The following is a 20,199-nucleotide window of genomic DNA, read 5'->3' as shown; positions in this document are numbered from 1 at the left end:
CACTACCTTCCTAGGAGCCGCAATTAATGCAGTGCACCGCTTCTCATTTCTGGATGAATCCACAACAAAAGGAACGCTTTCAACAACATAGCGATTTTATCATTGACCATGGTAAAGTCCTGCTGCTGTGGCAGCCATATTTCTGCCTAACCCTAAGCCTTGCGCTGTTAAGTTGCAATGCCATCTATTGAATACTCTGAGAAGCTCCAACCCGATAGAGCAACTAATAACATGCTATTATAAGCGTAGTCGTCTCTCTCGTAAATTTCGCTCCGTGACCTGTGTTCTACACTGGAATTCTTTCTTTGTTCTTTGTTTGTTTATATCTACAGTCTTTGTCAAAAGTAACCAGGCTGCATGGTTTGCTTCTAGCTCGTGCAGTGGAGCCCTTAGAGCTTCCCTGAAGCTGAAATGGTTGTTAAAGGTAAGGACTGCGGGTCTTCTTACCTTCCAACAACTTTTGATGTTAGGAAAGTCACAAGGGCTCCACTATACAAGCTAGAAGCAAACCATGCAGCCTGGTTACTTTTGACAAAGCCTGTACCTCACGGGCCTGGTTATACACTGCACAGCGGGGCAGTGAAATGAAAAGAAAATGCACACACAACGAAACAAGTCAGTTCTGTGCATAGAAATTTGAACACTGAAAACTGTAAACAACATATTCGACCGAAATATTAGGCACTACAAGATATAAAAATGTAACGAGAGACATTATCAACGTATATTAATGTGCAGTAAAGATATTATTTCACATAAAAGTCTGTGAGGATAGAGTTGTCTGGAAAACGGAATGAAAGACGACTGACACGTCATCATAAAGAGAGAACTTGAAAATTTTTCTCATTGCAATATGTACTCTGCTTATAGAGCGTACGTCTTACACCTTTATATTCAAGTACACAATGTATATTTATAGAGTCGATGATTGGTTATTCGAAGACTAAAGGAACCTCTAACTGGAGTTCAGATTAAGGGGCGAACCTTTAATAATACAGTAGTGTAGATGGGACTGAGGCGTCACTTCAAATAAAGCGGAAGTTTGAATTCAACGAGTTCAAATTAACAATAATCCACTGTTGATGTGGCGTGAGAGCAAATGATATAAAGAAATGTGTAAGACCGTATGACCGTATCACAAAAGAAGACACACGTAGCAAGGAGGCGGCAGAAGGTTAGGTGGGCGGACGAGATTAAGAAGTTTTCGAGGATGCGATGGCCGCAACTGGCAAAGGACCGGGTCATTTGAAGAGACATGGGAGAGGCCTTTGCCCAGCAGTGTGAGTAGTCAGGCTGATAATGATGATGATGATGACCGTATGACCAGTAGAGAGCTGCTGTATGACCAGTAGAGAGCTAAACTTAGTTCCACATTGTCCCACTTTTCTCCCACGGCCAGGTACTACGGCTGCACATGCGACAACTACCCGTATGGCTGCTGTCAGGACAGGTACACTCCAGCTGGCGGTCCCAACTTCGAAGGATGCATCTGTTCGCGGCTCCTTTACGGCTGCTGTCCCGATAACTTCACCCCGGCCCAAGGCCCCAACATGGCGGGATGTCCATGTTGGAGCATGGAGTATGGATGCTGCCTCGACCAACGCACGCCCGCCCAGGGACCCAACCGGGCTGGGTGCGGCTGCGAGACCACGCCCCACAAATGCTGTCCTGACCAGGTGGGCATAATAGGACCTTCTTGTCATTGTGAGACCACTGCTAGGTAACATTTGGTATTGAGGGATAGTGGGCTCTTCCATAGAGTTGTTGTCTTACCATTAAGTACTTACTTCAACGGCAGCAATTACCTGCCAAGGTAACAAATTATTCATGGCTAAAGCACCTCGATTCCCGCGATTTCGCGAGAAATCAAGGAAGTGATCTTTTTCACTGAATTGTATGTTAGCAGCCATAATAATCGAATAGCATTTATGTCGTCGTCTTGCAAAAGCCACACTGTTTCTCTGTATCTAAATGCTCTGATTGGTCGAGAGAATCGTGGCGTCATCAGCACCGGCCAATTTGAAAATCTGAGGACTAGAATGTTTGAGTACCTTATTATCATAGTCAATTAAAGTAACCCGACCCACACTTCCACCTTAATCCGCCTGCTAATCCCCACCAACCACATTTTATCATTTTATGACGGATATCAGTATGGTCCCAACAGAGCAATGAGAAAATGATTATTTTACCTTATTTACAAGAATATAACCCCAGGGGGGGGGGGGGGCAGTTTTAAACCTGAGCAAAATTTTATAAGAAATATTGCCTAGTTAGTAACTGAATCTGAAACTGTTCAGGGCAATCATAGCCGCGGTTCCTCCCACAAAAGAAACGCAGATGGCACGCTAACATACAATATTAGGGGGGTACATTGATGTTATTTAAAAGGCAACACTGAAGATGGGGGCACCACAACCGAGCCAAGCAAAGCCTGGAATACGCTAGCGCACACAATCTCGCATGCAACAGCAGCAGCCATGACCGCCGCGCCGCCGCTACTCTTCTGTTTGGCGATGCGCAACCCTGCGCCCATTAGCACTTGTTTGTTTTTAGTTGCTTTCAGTTTGTTTAACTCTTTCACCGCCTTCTCTTTCTCAAGGAGCCTTACCGCCTTCTTTCCGCATCTATGTAGCCTTCTCCTTTCCACATGCTGACTACATGCTTTGGCTGGCTTTTTCTAGTGGCTTGCTAGGTTCATGGCGAAAGTCGCTTCAGCTGCCTTCAACAGTTCGGAGAAGGAAAAAAAACAGTTTACATTATGTTACATGTATAATGCACAACGTGCATGCCATGGTTCCGAATACAGAGAAAATAGAGAAAAAATTGGAGTGGACACTCCCCGATCATACCCCTAAGGCGGAGCGCCTTAGGGGTATGATCCGATAGAGTTAATGAGTTAACGCCCACATATGCGGAGTTAGTCATTCTGAACTCTGCATTCCTATGTCCCTGGGAGTCTTCATACCACTGCTTCCACAATGGTGCAGCGGTTAAGGGATGCCCTGCGATGGCAGGTGCTGCCAGCGGTGGGACTTGTGCGACCGAAGCTGCTGTTCCCGAGCAACCTCTCAAGACCAACTATTACTTTAACTACCACACACCAGTGTGGTTAGTTTTCTCACAATCCAGTGGGTAGGTTGTGATCGCCCCACAAGGTCAGGTGATCTACGTTGCCTACCTAGATTGCTTCTCCTGCAGTGGCTGCCTGGGCCATACTACGCCACTCTATTTATCGCTCACAACGCCGTCAGCGCCGATGTCGACAACGCCGACACGGGATTTCTTGCGCAACGGGGCTTTGACGTTATCGCGTTAAAAAGTTTCCCTAATTGTTCGCTTGTACGGGCCTATGCATGCATTCAGCATAGATATCAGCTTTCGTTTATCAATATCACTCATACAGATTCAATCGCTAGGATGTTCATAGATGAGGATGGTGTCATCATTTGACTTTGAGGCATTGTGACAGTGCATGTAGGATGTCGTTAAATTATTCTCGTTCTGGACGCCCTGTTATATGCAGCCACACTGGTGTTCTGGCATCACTGCCCTGCTTTTTATGCTGTTAACATTAAAATTATTCCAATATCTTTACTTGTGATATCTGCATAGTCGAGGTTTTGTGCTGTAGTGCGTTTCTTTCAGTTTTGACTGCTGCATGTGGTAGTGTGAGTCAGTTGTCCATAAAATCCAGAGAAGCACTCTTGTACATTGGCAATTCTTTTTTTTTAACACATATAGCATAACATTCATTGCAGCTTACAGTTATTCAAACGAGATAGTCTTCAAATTTCAATGCGACATAGCATCATCTGTGCTGCTTACTGTTGTGCTCCCAGGTTATCATTGTGAACAACTGAGTTTCGTTGGGAACGTTAAACGACTAGACTCTTTCTGCTCTCCGGTATGACTGGCCTTGTGCTTGCCTCATTGCGTGCATTTCTGGCGACTGCTTTCAGCAAACGCCAGCCCAGGGTCCTGACTTCCATGGCTGCCCATGCACAACGATGCCGTACGGGTGCTGCGCCGATAGTCACACCGCTGCTCAGGGACCAGAGGGCAAAGGTTGCGAATGTGAAAAGCTGCTATATGGGTACGCCCCATCCTCTTTCTTCTCTGACAGGTAGACTTTGTCTAGTCTATGGTGTCACCACTGTTGTAGCAATTGTAGAGGTAATGTGTTGTAACAAGTAAGTCGATTGCCTGTCCGCTCCAGGCTCACATATGATTATCATCTGACCATCACGAATAACATACTTGCCTTCTGTTTACTAAATGGTCAATTAAAATGTACCATCAGTGGTCATGTGATATGCGGTCAATATCCTTGTTTTCTGCAGTCGTGACTGATTGTTGAAGACAGTGCTGTCATATAGGATGCTATCATTGCGATCGCTGATTTTACCGTCAATTCGTACTTCTCTTCACAGATGCATTGGTCTTATCATATACCGGCTGCATGTATTTGATACGTCCTCTTTCAATATTCTTTTATGAGTCGCAAAAACTTGGAAAGCATCTCTATTAAGCACCTCTTCCATCATATACTGTATTTACTCAACGATACTACGATTTTTTTTAATAATAACACAAGCAGGAAAGTCACCCCTCATACTATAATTGAGTTGATGTCTTTGAGCAGCTGAACCAGTAATGCTCAATGACTGAATCAGCATTACTTATTAATTCATAAAATTTTTTCTCTGCGCTGAAAAAAGTCGCCCTTGCATTGCATTCATGGTCATGCTATATTACGGTAAATGTGGTATACGCACATTCTACAGGTGCTGTCCTGATGGCCGCACGCCGGCCACGGGTCCTAACTTGACTGGCTGCACTTGCAACCACTACCCACACGGTTGCTGTCCCGATGGCAAAACGCCAGCCCGGGGCCCTGGCTTCCATGGCTGTCCATGCGCAAAGATGCCCTACGGCTGCTGCGCCGATAATCACACCGCTGCTCAGGGACCAGATGGCAAAGGTTGTGAATGCGAAAGGCTTCTGTACGGGTACGCCCCATCCTCTTTCTTCTATGTCAGGTAGACTTTGTCGAGTCTATGGTGTCAAAACTGTTGTAACAATTGTATAGGTAATGTGTTGGAACAAGTAAGTCTATTGTCTGTTCACTCCAGGCTCACATATGATTATTATTTGACCGTTAAGAATAGCACGTATTTGTCTCATGTTCACCTAATAGTCAATAAAATGTGCTATCAGCAGTCACGTTATCTCTAGTCAAAATCATGGTCTTCTGCAGTCACGACTGACTCTTGAAGACAGTGCGGTCCGGTAGGATAATATCTTTATGGTCACTGATTTTTACCATCACTTCACACTTCTGTTCTCAGATGCATCGGTATTACCTTATGCTGGCTGCAAGTATTTAAATTTTCCCCCTCTCAATGCTCTTTGGAGTCGCAAAAACTTGCGCATCGTCTAAGTTAAGCACCCCTCGCATATCATACACTGCATTTACTGAACTATAACATGATTTCTTGTGACCCGCCGCGGTGGTTCAGTGGCTATGGTGCTCGGCTGCTGGCCCGAAAGACGCGGGTTCGATCCCGGTCGCGGCGGCTGAATTTCTTAGGAGGAGAAATTCGAGGCCCGTGTACTGTGCGATGTCAGTGCACGTTAAAGAACCCCAGGTGGTCGAAATTTCCGGAGCCCTCCACTACGGCGTCTCTCATAGCCTTAGTCGCTTTGGGACGTTAAACCCCATAAACCAACCAACATGATTTCTTGCAAAAATTCAGGGGGGGCACTTTGTTCACCTAAACTGCGGTGAGGCGAAAGCCTTAAGCGCGGTGTTGCTGCTTGTGTCACTGATGCGTTCTTAAGGTGCTAAGCTTCGCCTCTAGGAGTGAAACGCGACAGCGTCTTGCAACGCTCCCAGGGAGTCCATAGAACGCCATCGCCCGTTCGGTTGTACGCCTTGCTCGTTGGTAAACTTGTTTTTGAGGAAAGGAAATCTATCCCTGTCACTCGCATATCTGGGTGGACACCTAAACCTCACTGTAACGGAAAGGGAGGAAGATGGGAGTGAACGAAGACACCGTATTTACGCGCCTTTGTTCATTCCAAACCATCCAGCTGGCATGGCAGAGGGGTTAGCATTCTCGTCTCGCACTCCGGAGACCGGGGTTCGATTCCCAAACTCGACCAATTTCCTATTCGGTTTTGTTTATTTATCTGGCCTGACTAGAAGGGTTAATTAGGCTAATTGGACAATTAAGCAATTAACTATACTTAGTGCCACTTACTTGGAGCAACACTATAGGATCCCTTTAATTGGTTGCAGGGTTACTAGCCAAAGTACAATTGACCCCGTTTTAAATTCGCGCACTGTGACGTCACGACTGTTTCGACCAATTGAAAAGCGTGACATTTCTGTCGACAATTCCTGCTTACAACGATGAGGCATTAAAGGCTTCCGCCTTAATACGGAAACTGTAACACGGAAAGTTACCCTTCACAATATAATTGAATCGATATTTTTGAACAGATGAATCAGTAATACTGAATAGCTGAACCGGTATTATTGAATAATTGCGTCATTTTTTGTTCTACACTAGCAAAAGCGGCCCTTGCATTACATTCACAGCTATGCTACATTCCGATAAATGCGGTATACGCACATTGTACAGGTGCTGTCCTGATGGCCGCACACCGGCCACTGGTCTGAACTTGACCGGATGCACTTGCGACCGCTATCCACACGGTTGCTGTCCCGATGGAAAAACACCGGCCCACGGTCCTGGCTTCCACGGCTGCCCATGCACAACGATGCCATACGGTTGCTGCGCCGATAATCACACCGCTGCTAAGGGACCAGATGGCAAAGGTTGCGAATGCGAAAAGCTGCTATATGGGTACGCCCCATCCTCTTTCTTCTCTGTCAGGTAGACTATGTCGAGTGTATGGTGTCACCACTGTTGTAGCAATTGTAGAGGTCATGTGTTGGAACAAGTAAGTCGATTGCCTGTTCACTCCAGGCTCACATATGATTATTATTTGACCATTAACAATAGCACATATTTGTCTCATGTTCACCTAATGGTCAATAAAATGTGCTAAAAGCAGTCACGTTATATCTAGTCAAAATCATGTTCTTCTGCAGTCACGACTGATTCGTCATGACAGTGCGGTCCGGTAGGATAAAATTTTTATTATCATTGATTTTTACCATCACTTCACACTTCTGTTCACAGATGCATCGGTATTACCTTATGCTGGCTGCAAGTATTTAAATTTTCCCCCTCTCAATGCTCTTTGGAGTCGCAAAAACTTACATATCGGCTATGTTAAGCACCCCTTGCATCATACACTGCATTCAGGGAACTATAACATGATTTCTTGCAAAACTTCAGGGGGGCACTTTGTTCACCTAAAGTGCGGTGAGGCGAAAGCCTTAAGCGCGGTGTTGCTGCTTGTGTCACTGATGAGTTCTTAAGGTGTTAAGCTTTGCCTCTAGGAGTGAAACGCGACAGCGTCTTGCAACGCTCCCATGGAGTCCATAGAACGCCATCGCCCGTTCGGTTGTACGCCTTGCTCGTCAGTAAACTTGTTTTTGAGGAAAGAAAATTTATCTCTCTCTCTCTCTCTCATATCTGGGTGGACACCTAAGCCTCGCCGTAACGGAAAGGGAGGAACATGGGAGTGAACGAAGACACCGTATTTACGCGCCTTTGTTCATTCCAAACCATCCAGCTGGCATGGCAGCGTGGTTAGCATTTTCGTCTCGCACTCCGGAGACCGCGGTTCGATTCCCAAACTCGACCAATTTCCTATTCAGTTTTATTTACTTATCTGGCCTGACTAGAAGGGTTCATTAGGCTAATTGGACAATTAAGCAAATAACTATACTTAGTGCCACTTACTTGGAGCAACACTATAGGATCCCTTTAGTTGGTTGCCGGGTTACTAGCCAAAGAACAATTGGCCCCGTTTTAAATTCGCGCACTGTGACGTCACGACTGTTTCGACCAATTGAAAAGCGTGACATTTCTGTCGACAATTCCTGCTTACACGATGAGGCATTAAAGGCTTCCGCCTTAATACGGAAACTGTAACACGGAAAGTCACCCTTCACAATATAATTGAATCGATATTTTTGAACAGATGAATCAGTAATACTGAATAACTGAACCGGTATTATTGAATAATTGCGTCATTTTTTTTGTTCTACGCTAGCAAAAGCGGCCCTTGCATTACATTCACAGCCATATGCTACATTCCGATAGTTGCGGTATACGCACATTGTACAGGTGCTGTCCTGATGGCCGCACACCGGCCACTGGTCTGAACTTGACCGGATGCACTTGCGACCGCTATCCACACGGTTGCTGTCCCGATGGCAAAACTCCAGCCCACGGTCCTGGCTTCCACGGCTGCCCATGCACAACGATGCCATACAGTTGCTGCGCCGATAATCACACCGCTGCTAAGGGACCAGATGGCAAAGGTTGCGAATGCGAAAAGCTTCTATATGGGTACGCCCCATCAACTTCCTTCTCTGTCGGGTAGATATTGTCGCGTCTGTGGTGTCACCACTCTTGTAGCAATGGTAGCGGTAATGTGTTGGAAAGAGTAAGTCGATTACCTCTCCGCTCCGGGCTCACATATGATTATCATCTGACCATCAAGAACATATTTGCCTTCTCTTTACCACATTAAAATGTACCATCAGTGCTCATGTTTTCTCTGCTCAATATCCTTGTATTCTGCAGTCGTGACTGACTCTTGAAGATAGCGCTGTCTGGCAGGATCCTATTATTGCGATCATTTCTGTTGCTTTCTGCTAATCTTAGTTTGTAAAGCGCCGCACGCGACTTGCCGCTACCTGCCAGGCACTGCCATACAAGCCCAATGAGGCTTCGGCAGGCCTGAATCTGTAAAATGTCTTTGTAGTGCAGAATAAACTGATTGATTGATTGATTTTACCGTGAATTCATACTTCTCTTCATAGATGCGTTGTCTTATCATATACCGGCTGTATGTATTTGATATGTCCTCTCTCAATATTCTTTATGAGTCGCAAAAACTTGCGAAACATCTCTATTAAGCACCTGTCGCATCATATACTGTATTTGCTTAACGATACCACGATTTTTTTAATAATAACACAGGTGGGAAAGTCACCCCTCATGTTGTAACTGAGTCGACGTCTTTGAGCAGCTGAATCAGTAATACTCAATGACTGAATCAGGATTACTTAATAATTGTGACAATAATTCCTCTGCGCTGCAAAAAGTCGCCCTTGCATTACATTCACAGCCATGCTATATTCCGGTAAATGCGGTATACGCACATTGTACAGGTGCTGTCCTGATGGCCGCACACCGGCCACTGGTCTGAAATTGACCGGGTGCACTTGCGACCGCTATCCACACGGTTGCTGTCCCGATGGCAAAACTCCAGCCCACGGTCCTGGCTTCCATGGCTGCCCATGCACAACGATGCCCTACGGCTGCTGCGCCGATAATCACACTGCTGCTAAGGGACCAGAGGGCAAAGGTTGCGAATGCGAAAGGCTGCTATATGGGTACGCCCCATCCTCTTTCTTCTCTGTCAGGTAGACTATGTCGAGTGCATGGTGTCACCACTGTTCTAGCAATTTTAGAGGTAATGTGTTGGAACAAGTAAGCCGACTGCCTGTCCACTCCAGGCTCACATATGATTATCCTCTGGCCATTAGGAATAACGTCTTGTGTTAACCTAATGATCAATTACAATGTACCATTAGTTATCATGTCATCCTTGGTAAGAATCCTTGCATGTTGCCGTCGTGACTGATTGTTGAAGACAGTGCAGTCTGGTAGGATATTATAATTATGACCCTTAGTTTTTACCATCAGTTCATACTTCTCTTCACAGATGTTTTTTTTTCTTATAATATACCAGCTGCAAGTATTTGATTCGTCCTCTCTCTCAATGCTCTTACGAGTCGCAAAGTCTTGGGAAATATCTCTATTAAGCACCGCTGCCATCATATGCTGTGTTTATTCAAGTGTAACACGATTTTGTGTCTAACGCGGAAAGTCGCCCCTCACGTTATAATTGAATGAATATTTTTGAACTGCTGAATCAGTAGTACTAAATAACTCAATCAGTATAACTGAATGATCGCGTCATATGTTCTGTTCTACGCTGGCAAAAGTGGCCCTTGCATTACATTCATAGCCATGCTACATCCCGGTAAATGCGGTGCACGCACGTTGTACAGGTGTTGTCCTGATGACCGCACGCCGGCCACGGGTCCGAACTTGACCGGATGCACCTGCAACCACTATCCACACGGTTGCTGTCCCGATGGAAAAACGCCGGCCCGAGGTCCGCATGCTGACGGCTGCCCCTGCTCCCATACTGCGTATGGTTGCTGCTCCGATGGCGTCACGGCTGCTAAGGGGCACAACTTCGAAGGCTGTCCGGATAACAATGTCATTGTTCCCACCAGGAATGCGAGCGCCAGTGAGTATCGTCTTTCACTTTGCAAAGGTTAAAGGGACGCTGATGGTTTGCCACGTCCTAATGAAAAATAGGCAGCTTTAAGTGAAAACACTGCGTTCGTAAGCTGGAAAAACTCCACAGCAATAAACATATATGTTGCCACCACAGGCCATTTTAACAACTCCTTTTGCCGCTAGTTGTTTTCATCTGCGGTGTGTCGAGACAGCGTTTTGCGCCCAAATCCTACAGGTTAGGCTACACCAGGTGAACACAGGAGTCCTTTTTAGCCTATGCCACGAGCTTGAATCGAGTTATCCAAAAAAGAATGCTTCATTTTTTAATCCAGTTCTCTTAACAACAAATGTATGTGTTGCTGCGGGACAAACTGTAGCATAGTGAGATAAGAACCCGCTGGAAAAGAGGTTTTTACTGAGAACAAAATTTGGAGGGATATCGTCAGTCCCTTAACTATCAGCAAACAAGACGCAAAGCAGGCAGGAATGTTGATCAGACGGAAGCGCTGTGTTGTCATATTTACTACCTAGTCGAACATCTATCTCTCTTTTCCTGCCGTTAGCTTTCCCAACTGTGCGGTAACCTGCCTCAACGTTTTACCCTTATTGAATTGTGAACTTATTTTCAGATCAGATCAGTTATAGGAGCAGTGCCGAGAAATTTTCAGATTGACCTTTGTCTTTAAAGTAAAGTGACGAGCAGTGCTAATTCAATGCTATAAATGTAGGACAGTTTTCAACCAGTTTCAGATGGCAATTATGGAATAAACGGTGTCCTACTCTTATGGCCGCGGCCAACAATTCGCGCTGCGGGACCTTCAGAGTAGAAAAAGTTTCTTGCCATTTTTCAGGTGTATGTGACCTGCCCAACGACACTGGCCCATGCCGAAACTACATAGTCAACTGGTTCTTCAGCGTTGCTGATGGCCGCTGCAACCGGTTCTGGTACGGCGGCTGCGAGGGAAACAAAAACCGGTTCAACTCTCCAGAGGAATGCGAGAACACCTGCGTCAAACCGGAAGGACCCGGTGAGAAGGACACCGGTGTATGCTGCTAAAAGTCTACGACGACATTCTTTGATTCGTTTAAGGGAGTCATAACCGTACTGTCCTCTATTGCAGCAGTGTACACTGCAGGTGTACCATCGTGGACAAAAGTAACAGACCCTCCCTAGAAGTTCCGGCCCGTGACACTCTGCTTGGAGGCGCCACCTGACAGAGCACTTCTGGTGTCGAGACCGGGGCAGTGGGCCTGTTTTGACACAAGAAGCGCTTTGTCGGGCGGAGCCCCGACTCAGAATGGCATGGTTCGGAACTTGGAGGAGTTCTGCTATTTTTGCCCCCTCTAGTGCATTACATAAATGGTCATGATTACAAAGTTATATCTGCAAATAAAAGGAGCTCTATGCTTTGGATCACTCGTATTCTATGGTTCTTCACATACAGTACGGGAGCCAGCACGTAAAAATTATTTATTTGCCTAATTTCCACACGACTGAATAATGAGAACAGTTAGAATTCATTTAGTCGTTCAAGAGGATGTATCAAAGAAAGGTGCATCTATTGCAATTGCTTATTTAGCCGTACTTGGATGCTTCGAAATGCTTCAGGTGTTGCTTTATAGTTCAGGGCGTGCCAGAGAAATAGGACCTGCACAAAAATATAGGCCATCTTGACGGACATCCTCTTGCAGGTGCCTGCCTGCTTCCCAAAGTGGTGGGCCCATGCAACGGCAAGTACGAGCATTGGTACTTCGATGCATCGACTCGCAAGTGTGAGTCGTTCATGTATGGAGGGTGCCTCGGAAACAACAACCGTTTTGCCAGCAAAGGCCTCTGCGAACAGACCTGCCTACGCCAGGAGGCACCAGGTGAGCTTTTCTATATTTCTACAATGTTGTGTCACTAGGGGAGCTTGACGGGCTGATTACCAAAGACAACTGAATTATTTGTATGGTGGGCAGAAGGAGGAACAATTACAACCCTTTGATAATTGTGAATTTTTCCTCAGATGTGCAGAATTAATGAACCGTGATGCACATTGCATATCGAAAAGTGGGTGTCACCTAATAGAAGCGTACACCAATCGCTGCACCTTATCTTGCGCTTCAAAAAAACAAAAGCAAACCACGAGTGCTAAGACTTTCTCTACAGTATAGTGTTCTTAAGTTAGAGCAAACTAGTATAGAACCCCATTGTGATATATTATCCTGCTTGGTATGTGCGTATCGTGCCTTGTTTGTGCATGCGTAGCTTCTCATGGCATATCTGTGATGGCATCGAGCTACCCAATGATGATTGTCACATTCTCTGTATCCATAGTGCCATTTCCTCGCCTTACCACTGCACCCACTAAAAACGGTAACACATTCGATACTAATGCCTGTTTACCCTCTTCCTTCGCAACACCTTTTTTTTCTTTTCCGCTAGTGCTGATACGCAGACGCACTTGGGCCTTAAGGTTCTTTAGTAGTGCTTGAGACAACATTGTTACTACTCCTGTTTTTGAGCGATGCATTGACATTTGTCTCATTCTCCCTTTCCATAGTACCACCTTCTCGCCTTACTGCACCCACTGTCAAAGGTAACACCTTCTATACTAATGCCTGCATGCCCTCTTTTTTCGACGCAGTTTTTTTTACACTTAAGCTAGCGATCCTACCCAGATGCACTTGGGGCCTTAAGGTTCTTCAGTACTGCTTGAGAAAACATTGTTACTATTCCTGATTGTTTTTGAGCGATGCATTGATATTTGTCTTATTCTGTGTATCCATAGTGCCACCTCCTCGACCTACCACTACACCCACTGTCAAAGGTAACACCTTCTATACTAATGCCTGCATGCCCTCTTTTGTAGCCGCACCTTTTTTTTTACATTTCAGCTAGCGATGTTACCCAGATTCACTTGGGGCCTTAAGGCTCTTCAGTACTGCTTGAGAGAACATTGTTACTATTCCTGGTTGTATTTGAGTGATGCACTGATATTTGTCTCATTCTCCGTACACATAGTGCCACCTCCTCGACCTACCACTACTTCCACTGTCAAAGGTAACACCTTCTATACTAATGCCTGCATGCCCTCTTTTTTCACCGCACCTTTTTTTTACATTTCAGCTAGCGATGTTATCCAGATGCACATGGCGCCTTAAGGTTCTTCAGTACTTCTTGAGAGAACATTGTTACTACTCCATATTGTTTTTTGAACGATGCACTGATACTTGTCTCATTCTCCGTATCCATAGTGCCACCTCCTCGACCTACCACTACACCCACTGTCAAATGTAACACCTTCTATACTAATGCCTGCATGCCCTATTTTTTCGCCGCACCTTTTTTTTTACATTTCAGCTTGTGATGTTACCCAGATGCACTTGGGGCCTTAAGGCTCTTCAGTACTGCTTGAGAGAACATTGTTACTATTCCTGATTGTTTTTGAGCGATGCACTGATAGTTGTCTCATTCTCCGTATCCATAGTGCCACCTCCTCGACCTACCACTACACCCACTGTCAAAGGTAACACCTTCTATACTAATGCCTGCATGCCCTCTTTTATCGCCGCACCTTTTTTTTACATTTCAGCTAGCGATGTTACCCAGATGCACTTGGGGCCTTAAGGTTCTTCAGTACTCCTTGAGAGAACATTGTTACTATTCCTGATTGTTTTTGAGCGATGCACTGATATTTGTCTCGTTCTCCGTATTCATAGTGCCCCCTCCTCGCCCTGCCACTACACCCACTGTCAAAGGTAACACCTTCAATGCTAATGCTTGCATGCCCTCTTTTTTCGCCGCACTATTTTTTACTTTTCTGCTAGTGCTGATACCTAGATGCACATGGGGCCGTAAGGTTCTTCAGTACTGCTTGAGAGAACATTGTTACTACTCCATATTGTTTTTGAACGATGCACTAACATTTGTCTCATTCTCCATATCCATAGTGCCACCTTTTCGCCCTACCACTGCACCTACTGTCAAAGGTAACACCTTCTATACTAATGCCTGCTTGCCCTTTTTTTCGCCCCACCTTTTTTACTCCTCTGCTAGTGATGCTACCCAAATGCACTTGGGGCCTTAAGGTTCTTCAGTACCGCCTGAGAGAATATTGTTACTACTCCTGATTGTTTTGAGCGATGCACTGATGTTTGTCTCGCTCTCCATATTCATAGTGCCACCTCGTCGCCCTACCACTATACCCGCTGTCAAAGGTAACACCTTTAATACTAAAGGCGGCACGCCCTCTTTTTTGTTTGCACCTTTTTTACTTTTCTGCTAGTGATGCTACCCAGATGCACTTGGGCCTTAAGGTTCTTCAGCACTGCTTGAGAGAACATTGTTACTACTCCTGATTGTTTTTGAGCGATGCACTTATATTTGTCTCATTTTCCGTATCCATAGTGCCACCTCCTCGCCCTACCACTGCACCCACTGTCAAAGGTAACACCTTCTATACTAATGCCTGCATGCCCTCTTTTATCGCCGCACCTTTTTTTTACTTTCCTGCTAGTGCTGATACGCAGACGCACTTGGGCCTTAAGGTTCTTTAGTAGTGCTTGAGACAACATTGTTACTACTCCTGTTTTTGAGCGATGCATTGACATTTGTCTCATTCTCCCTTTCCATAGTACCACCTTCTCGCGTTACTGCACCCACTGTCAAAGGTAACACCTTCTATACTAATGCCTGCATGCCCTCTTTTTTCGACGCAGTTTTTTTTACACTTAAGCTAGCGATCCTACCCAGATGCACTTGGGGCCTTAAGGTTCTTCAGTACTGCTTGAGAAAACATTGTTACTATTCCTGATTGTTTTTGAGCGATGCATTGATATTTGTCTCATTCTGTGTATCCATAGTGCCACCTCCTCGACCTACCACTACACCCACTGTCAAAGGTAACACCTTCTATACTAATGCCTGCAAGCCCTCTTTTGTAGCCGCACCTTTTTTTTACATTTCAGCTAGCGATGTTACCCAGATGCACTTGGGGCCTTAAGGCTCTTCAGTACTGCTTGAGAGAACATTGTTATTATTCCTGATTGTTTTTGAGTGATGCACTGATATTTGTCTCATTCTCCGTATCCATAGTGCCACCTCCTCGACCTACCACTACTTCCACTGTCAAAGGTAACACCTTCTATACTAATGCCTGCATGCCCTCTTTTTTCGCCGCACCTTTTTTTTACATTTCAGCTAGCGATGTTATCCAGATGCACATGGCGCCTTAAGGTTCTTCAGTACTTCTTGAGAGAACATTGTTACTACTCGATATTGTTTTTTGAGCGATGCACTGATATTTGTCTCGTTCTCCGTATCCATAGTGCCCCCTCCTCGCCCTGCCACTACACCCACTGTCAAAGGTAACACCTTCAATGCTAATGCTTGCATGCCCTCTTTTTTCGCCGCACTATTTTTTACTTTTCTGCTAGTGCTGCTACCTAGATGCACATGGGGCCGTAAGGTTCTTCAGTACTGCTTGAGAGAACATTGTTACTACTCCATATTGTTTTTGAACGATGCACTAACATTTGTCTCATTCTCCATATCCATAGTGCCACCTCCTCGCCCTACCACTGCACCTACTGTCAAAGGTAACACCTTCTATACTAATGCCTGCATGCCCTCTTTTTTCGCCGCACCTTTTTTTTACATTTCTGCTAGTGATGCTACACAGATGCACTTGGGGCCTTAAGGTTCTTCAGTACTCCTTGAGAGAACATTGTTACTATTCCTGATTGTTTTTGAGCAATGCACTGATATTTGTCTCGTTCTCCGTATCCATAGTGCCCCCTCCTCGCCCTGCCACTACACCCACTGTCAAAGGTAACACCTTCGATACTAATGCCTGCATGCCCTCTTTTATCGCCGCACCTTTTCTTTACTTTCCTGCTAGTGATGCTACACAGATGCACTTGAGGCCTTAAGGTTCTTCAGTACTGCTTGAGAGAACATTGTTACTACTACTGATTGTTTTCGAGCGATGCACTGATGTTTGTCTAATTCTTCGTATCCATAGTGCCACCTCCTCGCCCTACCACTGCACCCACTGTCAAAGGTAACACCTTCTATACTAATGCTTGCATGCCCTCTTTTTTCGCCGCACCTTTTTTACTTTTCTGCTAGTGATGCTACACAGATGCACTTGGGGCCTTAAGGTTCTTCGGTGCTTCTTGAGAGAACATTGTTACTACACCTGATTGTTTTTGAGCGATGCACTAATATTTGTCTCTATCTGCGTATCCACAGTGCCACATCTTCTCCCTACCATTGCTCCCATTGTCAAAGGTAACAACTTCCATACTAATGCCTGCTTGCGCTCCTTCTTTGCCTCTTTTTTTCTTTTTTGCTAGTTATGGTACACAGATGCAGTTGGAGCCTTAAGGTTCTTCGATACTCCTTGAGCACCTGGCAATGGCAACTTGGCACCTGGCAATGGGTACTTTACATACACAAGTACAGCTCGGAGCTTACTTGTTGGCACATGTGCGATGTGTACTCCCTTTCTGATGACACGGGAAGGGGTTTGACTGACTAGAGGCACATGAGCAATCGCAACAGGCTTTATGTTTTTTTTTTTTCTGCTGTTTGCTGTCTTGCTTCTCACCTGCGTTCGGGTTTTTTTTTGTCCTTTCGCTCGAGATACCTGTTTACCAGCTTCAGTTCGCTCCGAGGCTTGCCGGGTCAGAGCATGTACTTCTTGTAGTGTTGATTAGTCATGCAACCCCTGGTCACTTGTGAGCCAAAAGGTGAGCCGATTCAAAATCCAAGTAACTTCCCTAGTGCGTTGATTTTCGGAAGAAAGTAAAGCGTAAGCCGTGCTCATCACGCTTAACGAGGACGTCCAAAAATAGAATGCTGCCATTCTCCTCCTCTACTGGTGTAAAATATATACCTGACGCCTCGGAACTCTGGCGTTCAAGGAAGCTTTGTGGATTCTGCTTGTTTATAATACAAAAATGGTTTAAATTTCGCTGAGCTAAGCGTGGTATAGCAAAGTCGTCCCGACTACATAGACGGCTCCGGTCGACTCGCTACGTTCATAGCGAGAAGTGCAATGCGAACGCCGCGTCCTTTTTCCAGCAAACGGCGGGTCACGTGGTTAGTCATGTCGCCACAGCTGCCAAGGCGGCGCAGCAGTCAATATGGCGGCTATATTGCGGCGGCGGCGCGTGGTGGCATCTGCGGCAGTGACGTGGTATGTCACGTGGTATGTCACGTGGCATGTCACGTGGCATGCCACACCACCGCTTCTGCACTTGAAGATTAAATTGCGGCGCCGATGACCTTGACTTGACTAGGCACTAAATATTTCGCTTCTACCTTGAGAACACCTTTAGACGCGGTGTGAACGAACCCACGGCTCTTTTTGCAACAGCTTCCATTGTCAGGTTGGCAGCCTTAACTAGATTGACGCTCCCAATGTGGTTTCAAAAATCTGCTTGTAGTCCTTGCCGTTTAAGTGAAATACGTGCTGGCCAACCACAAGTGAAAAAGTGCGCTGATCTCTTTGGCATCCAACGGTGTACGATCTGGAAACGATGAGTAGTTCTTCAGTAATATTTTGCGTGTATATACGGCAAGGTCGACCGGAATACTCATGAACAACGAATGAACGACACGAGTATTCCGCTTTCGTCCAGAACCATGTCCTTGACTTTTTCAATGAAGTCTTGTGAATTCCTAATGTGTGTCACTGTTTCTCCAACCAACGTGGGCAAATCCTTGCGCTGCTAGCCTGACAATCTAAAATGGGTGAACACTTAAAATCTACAATTGGCCTTAGCCGAGATCCAAATTTATTTATTTTCAGCAAGCCGTATATCGCGAGAGCCGATCAATTAGTATAAAGAAGCCTGTAGTGATACCTTTTTTATGAAGGCGGAAGACCACTGCATACGTCAGACGATTTTTTGAACACTTTACTGTACTTTTGAAGTCAAGTCTTTCGTAGGTTTACAGTATGTCATCGCGCCCGCGAGCATATCTGTCATTTTTCAGTGCTACGAGGAGCGGTCAAGGACTTAAGTCCCATTTCCTTTGTCCACGAGGAGAATGGTGAGATCTTCGTTCTTCCACACTGACTCGAGAGTCTTGCTCTCCACTTCGGAAAGAATGCACTGACGAGGTAGACTCCACATTTTTTCAGTGCGTTTGTTCAGGGAGATTATCTTGGAAGTCTCGATCAAGAAGGCTAACGGCTCTTTCCATGGCGCCGATCATTTTCCGTGTACCCGGCGCCTTCCCATGATTGAATTTCAAGCCTCGGCTCAGTACCATTTCTTTGACAGCGCTCAAGGGATACGATCACAAGTTCTGAACCTTAAAGGATGCACTTTTTTACCTTTTTTTTTCCTTTTCGTCCAGCAATGTGCATAGCTTCCTTTTCTGTGAAACTTCGTGTTTTACTGTTGTCCGCCTCATCTCTTCGTTGGCAACGATTTGTATCTCAGGGAAGACATCCAGCATGCAAAATTCCAGCTGCCGCTTCACAGAGAAAGGCTCCTGCTATAGCGGCTTCAAGACGTACTTACATTCGTCGATGCGGCCTTGTAGAAAGTGCGGCTCCGCCTTCGTGAGAACATTGCGGCCGAAGGCGGTGTTCACAGGTCGACGAAGCTACACTGACCTCGGAGTCACGTGGTTGCATTTGCACTTCCCGATCGTACACCGTTGGACGTCAGAAAGACCAGCGAACTCGTTCAGTTCTTCTTGGCCAACATGTATTTCACTTAGAATGGTAAGGTATAACAAGCCGATTTCTGGAACCGCGTTGGGAGCGTCAGTCTCAATCACGGCTACCAAGCTATAAAAACAGAACCCTGGGGTCGTTTACACTGCATCCAAAGCTATTCTTGATGTATACGTTGTTGACTGTTTTTGTATTCTAAATAAGTAGCATCTAAAAACCTTCCTTGAACCCCTGTATGTCGCGGAGTCATGTGTAATTTTCACAAGGAAAGAGGAGAGTGGTAGCATTCCATTTTTGGACGCCCTCAACAAACGTGCTGCGTATCGCTTATACTTCAGCGTCTTCCGAAAACCAATGCGCTCGGTAAGATATCTGGATTTTTAAATGGTTCACCCTTTGGCTCACAAGGGATCAGTGGTTGGGTCACTAATCAACCCTGAAAGAAACATCTGCTCTGACCCGGCAAGCCTAGCTAAAGAACTGAATTTGTTAGACAGGGATCTAACCAGCGTAACGGTTACCCCAGAAATTTCTTTCGCGAAGTTACAAGAAAACTCGAGCAAAGGCGAGAAGCACGGCAGCCAACAGCGAAATAAGAAAGATGAAGCGCCCTGCGATTCCCTATGTACCTCAAGTCAATGAAACCCTTCCCCGTATCTGCAGTAAGCAGGGAGTGCACATTGCACACGTGCATCAAGCAAGCTCCGAGCTGAACCCTCCAAGTCAAGGACCCTCTGCCGCATGTCAAGTTCCCCTGTGGGGTTTATCGAATCCCATTGAATGACTGTCCCTATGTCTATATCGAGGGAACCGGGAACTTTCAGCGACGCATCAAAGGTCATCAAGGCGACGTCAGGAACAACCGCGCATGAAAGAATTCGATTGCCGAACATGTCCGGACCACCGACCACGAGACAGGCTGGGATGAGGCGACAATCCTTGCAATAGAAAGAATCACTGTAACAGGACTACATCTAGAGTCCTTGATCATCCAGATGACGCCGGATACATCGAAGAAGGATCAAGGCATAGTTCATTAAATCTATGGGAAA

The 20,199-nt window shown here is 45.7% G+C and overlaps 1 protein-coding gene across 1 annotated transcript in view; it reads left to right on the top strand.

The window, feature by feature from the left end:
• The window catches only part of LOC149331931 (uncharacterized), a 76,958-nt gene that overhangs the window by 44,936 nt on the left and 11,823 nt on the right, over positions 1 to 20,199 (top strand). Inside the window, exons 20-44 of the mRNA XM_089557442.1 lie at positions 1,400 to 1,676; positions 3,963 to 4,096; positions 4,788 to 5,012; positions 6,651 to 6,875; positions 8,271 to 8,495; positions 9,323 to 9,547; positions 10,229 to 10,473; positions 11,318 to 11,494; positions 12,159 to 12,335; positions 13,013 to 13,048; positions 13,241 to 13,279; positions 13,474 to 13,512; positions 13,940 to 13,978; positions 14,172 to 14,210; positions 14,403 to 14,441; positions 14,631 to 14,669; positions 14,860 to 14,898; positions 15,087 to 15,122; positions 15,315 to 15,353; positions 15,547 to 15,585; positions 15,780 to 15,818; positions 16,011 to 16,049; positions 16,243 to 16,281; positions 16,475 to 16,513; positions 16,705 to 16,743. Of these exons, the coding sequence (XP_089413568.1) occupies positions 1,400 to 1,676; positions 3,963 to 4,096; positions 4,788 to 5,012; positions 6,651 to 6,875; positions 8,271 to 8,495; positions 9,323 to 9,547; positions 10,229 to 10,473; positions 11,318 to 11,494; positions 12,159 to 12,335; positions 13,013 to 13,048; positions 13,241 to 13,279; positions 13,474 to 13,512; positions 13,940 to 13,978; positions 14,172 to 14,210; positions 14,403 to 14,441; positions 14,631 to 14,669; positions 14,860 to 14,898; positions 15,087 to 15,122; positions 15,315 to 15,353; positions 15,547 to 15,585; positions 15,780 to 15,818; positions 16,011 to 16,049; positions 16,243 to 16,281; positions 16,475 to 16,513; positions 16,705 to 16,743 (2,528 nt within the window). The remainder of the gene's footprint in view (positions 1 to 1,399; positions 1,677 to 3,962; positions 4,097 to 4,787; positions 5,013 to 6,650; positions 6,876 to 8,270; positions 8,496 to 9,322; positions 9,548 to 10,228; positions 10,474 to 11,317; positions 11,495 to 12,158; positions 12,336 to 13,012; positions 13,049 to 13,240; positions 13,280 to 13,473; positions 13,513 to 13,939; positions 13,979 to 14,171; positions 14,211 to 14,402; positions 14,442 to 14,630; positions 14,670 to 14,859; positions 14,899 to 15,086; positions 15,123 to 15,314; positions 15,354 to 15,546; positions 15,586 to 15,779; positions 15,819 to 16,010; positions 16,050 to 16,242; positions 16,282 to 16,474; positions 16,514 to 16,704; positions 16,744 to 20,199) is intronic.

The sequence above is a fragment of the Amblyomma mixtum genome, chromosome 8 (assembly GCF_055824585.1).
Source record: "Amblyomma mixtum isolate Tamu chromosome 8, ASM5582458v1, whole genome shotgun sequence".
In the NCBI taxonomy this organism is placed as follows: domain Eukaryota; kingdom Metazoa; phylum Arthropoda; class Arachnida; order Ixodida; family Ixodidae; genus Amblyomma; species Amblyomma mixtum.
Note: the sequence above shows the minus strand (reverse complement) of the source record. Positions and strands in the feature narration are given on the sequence as shown.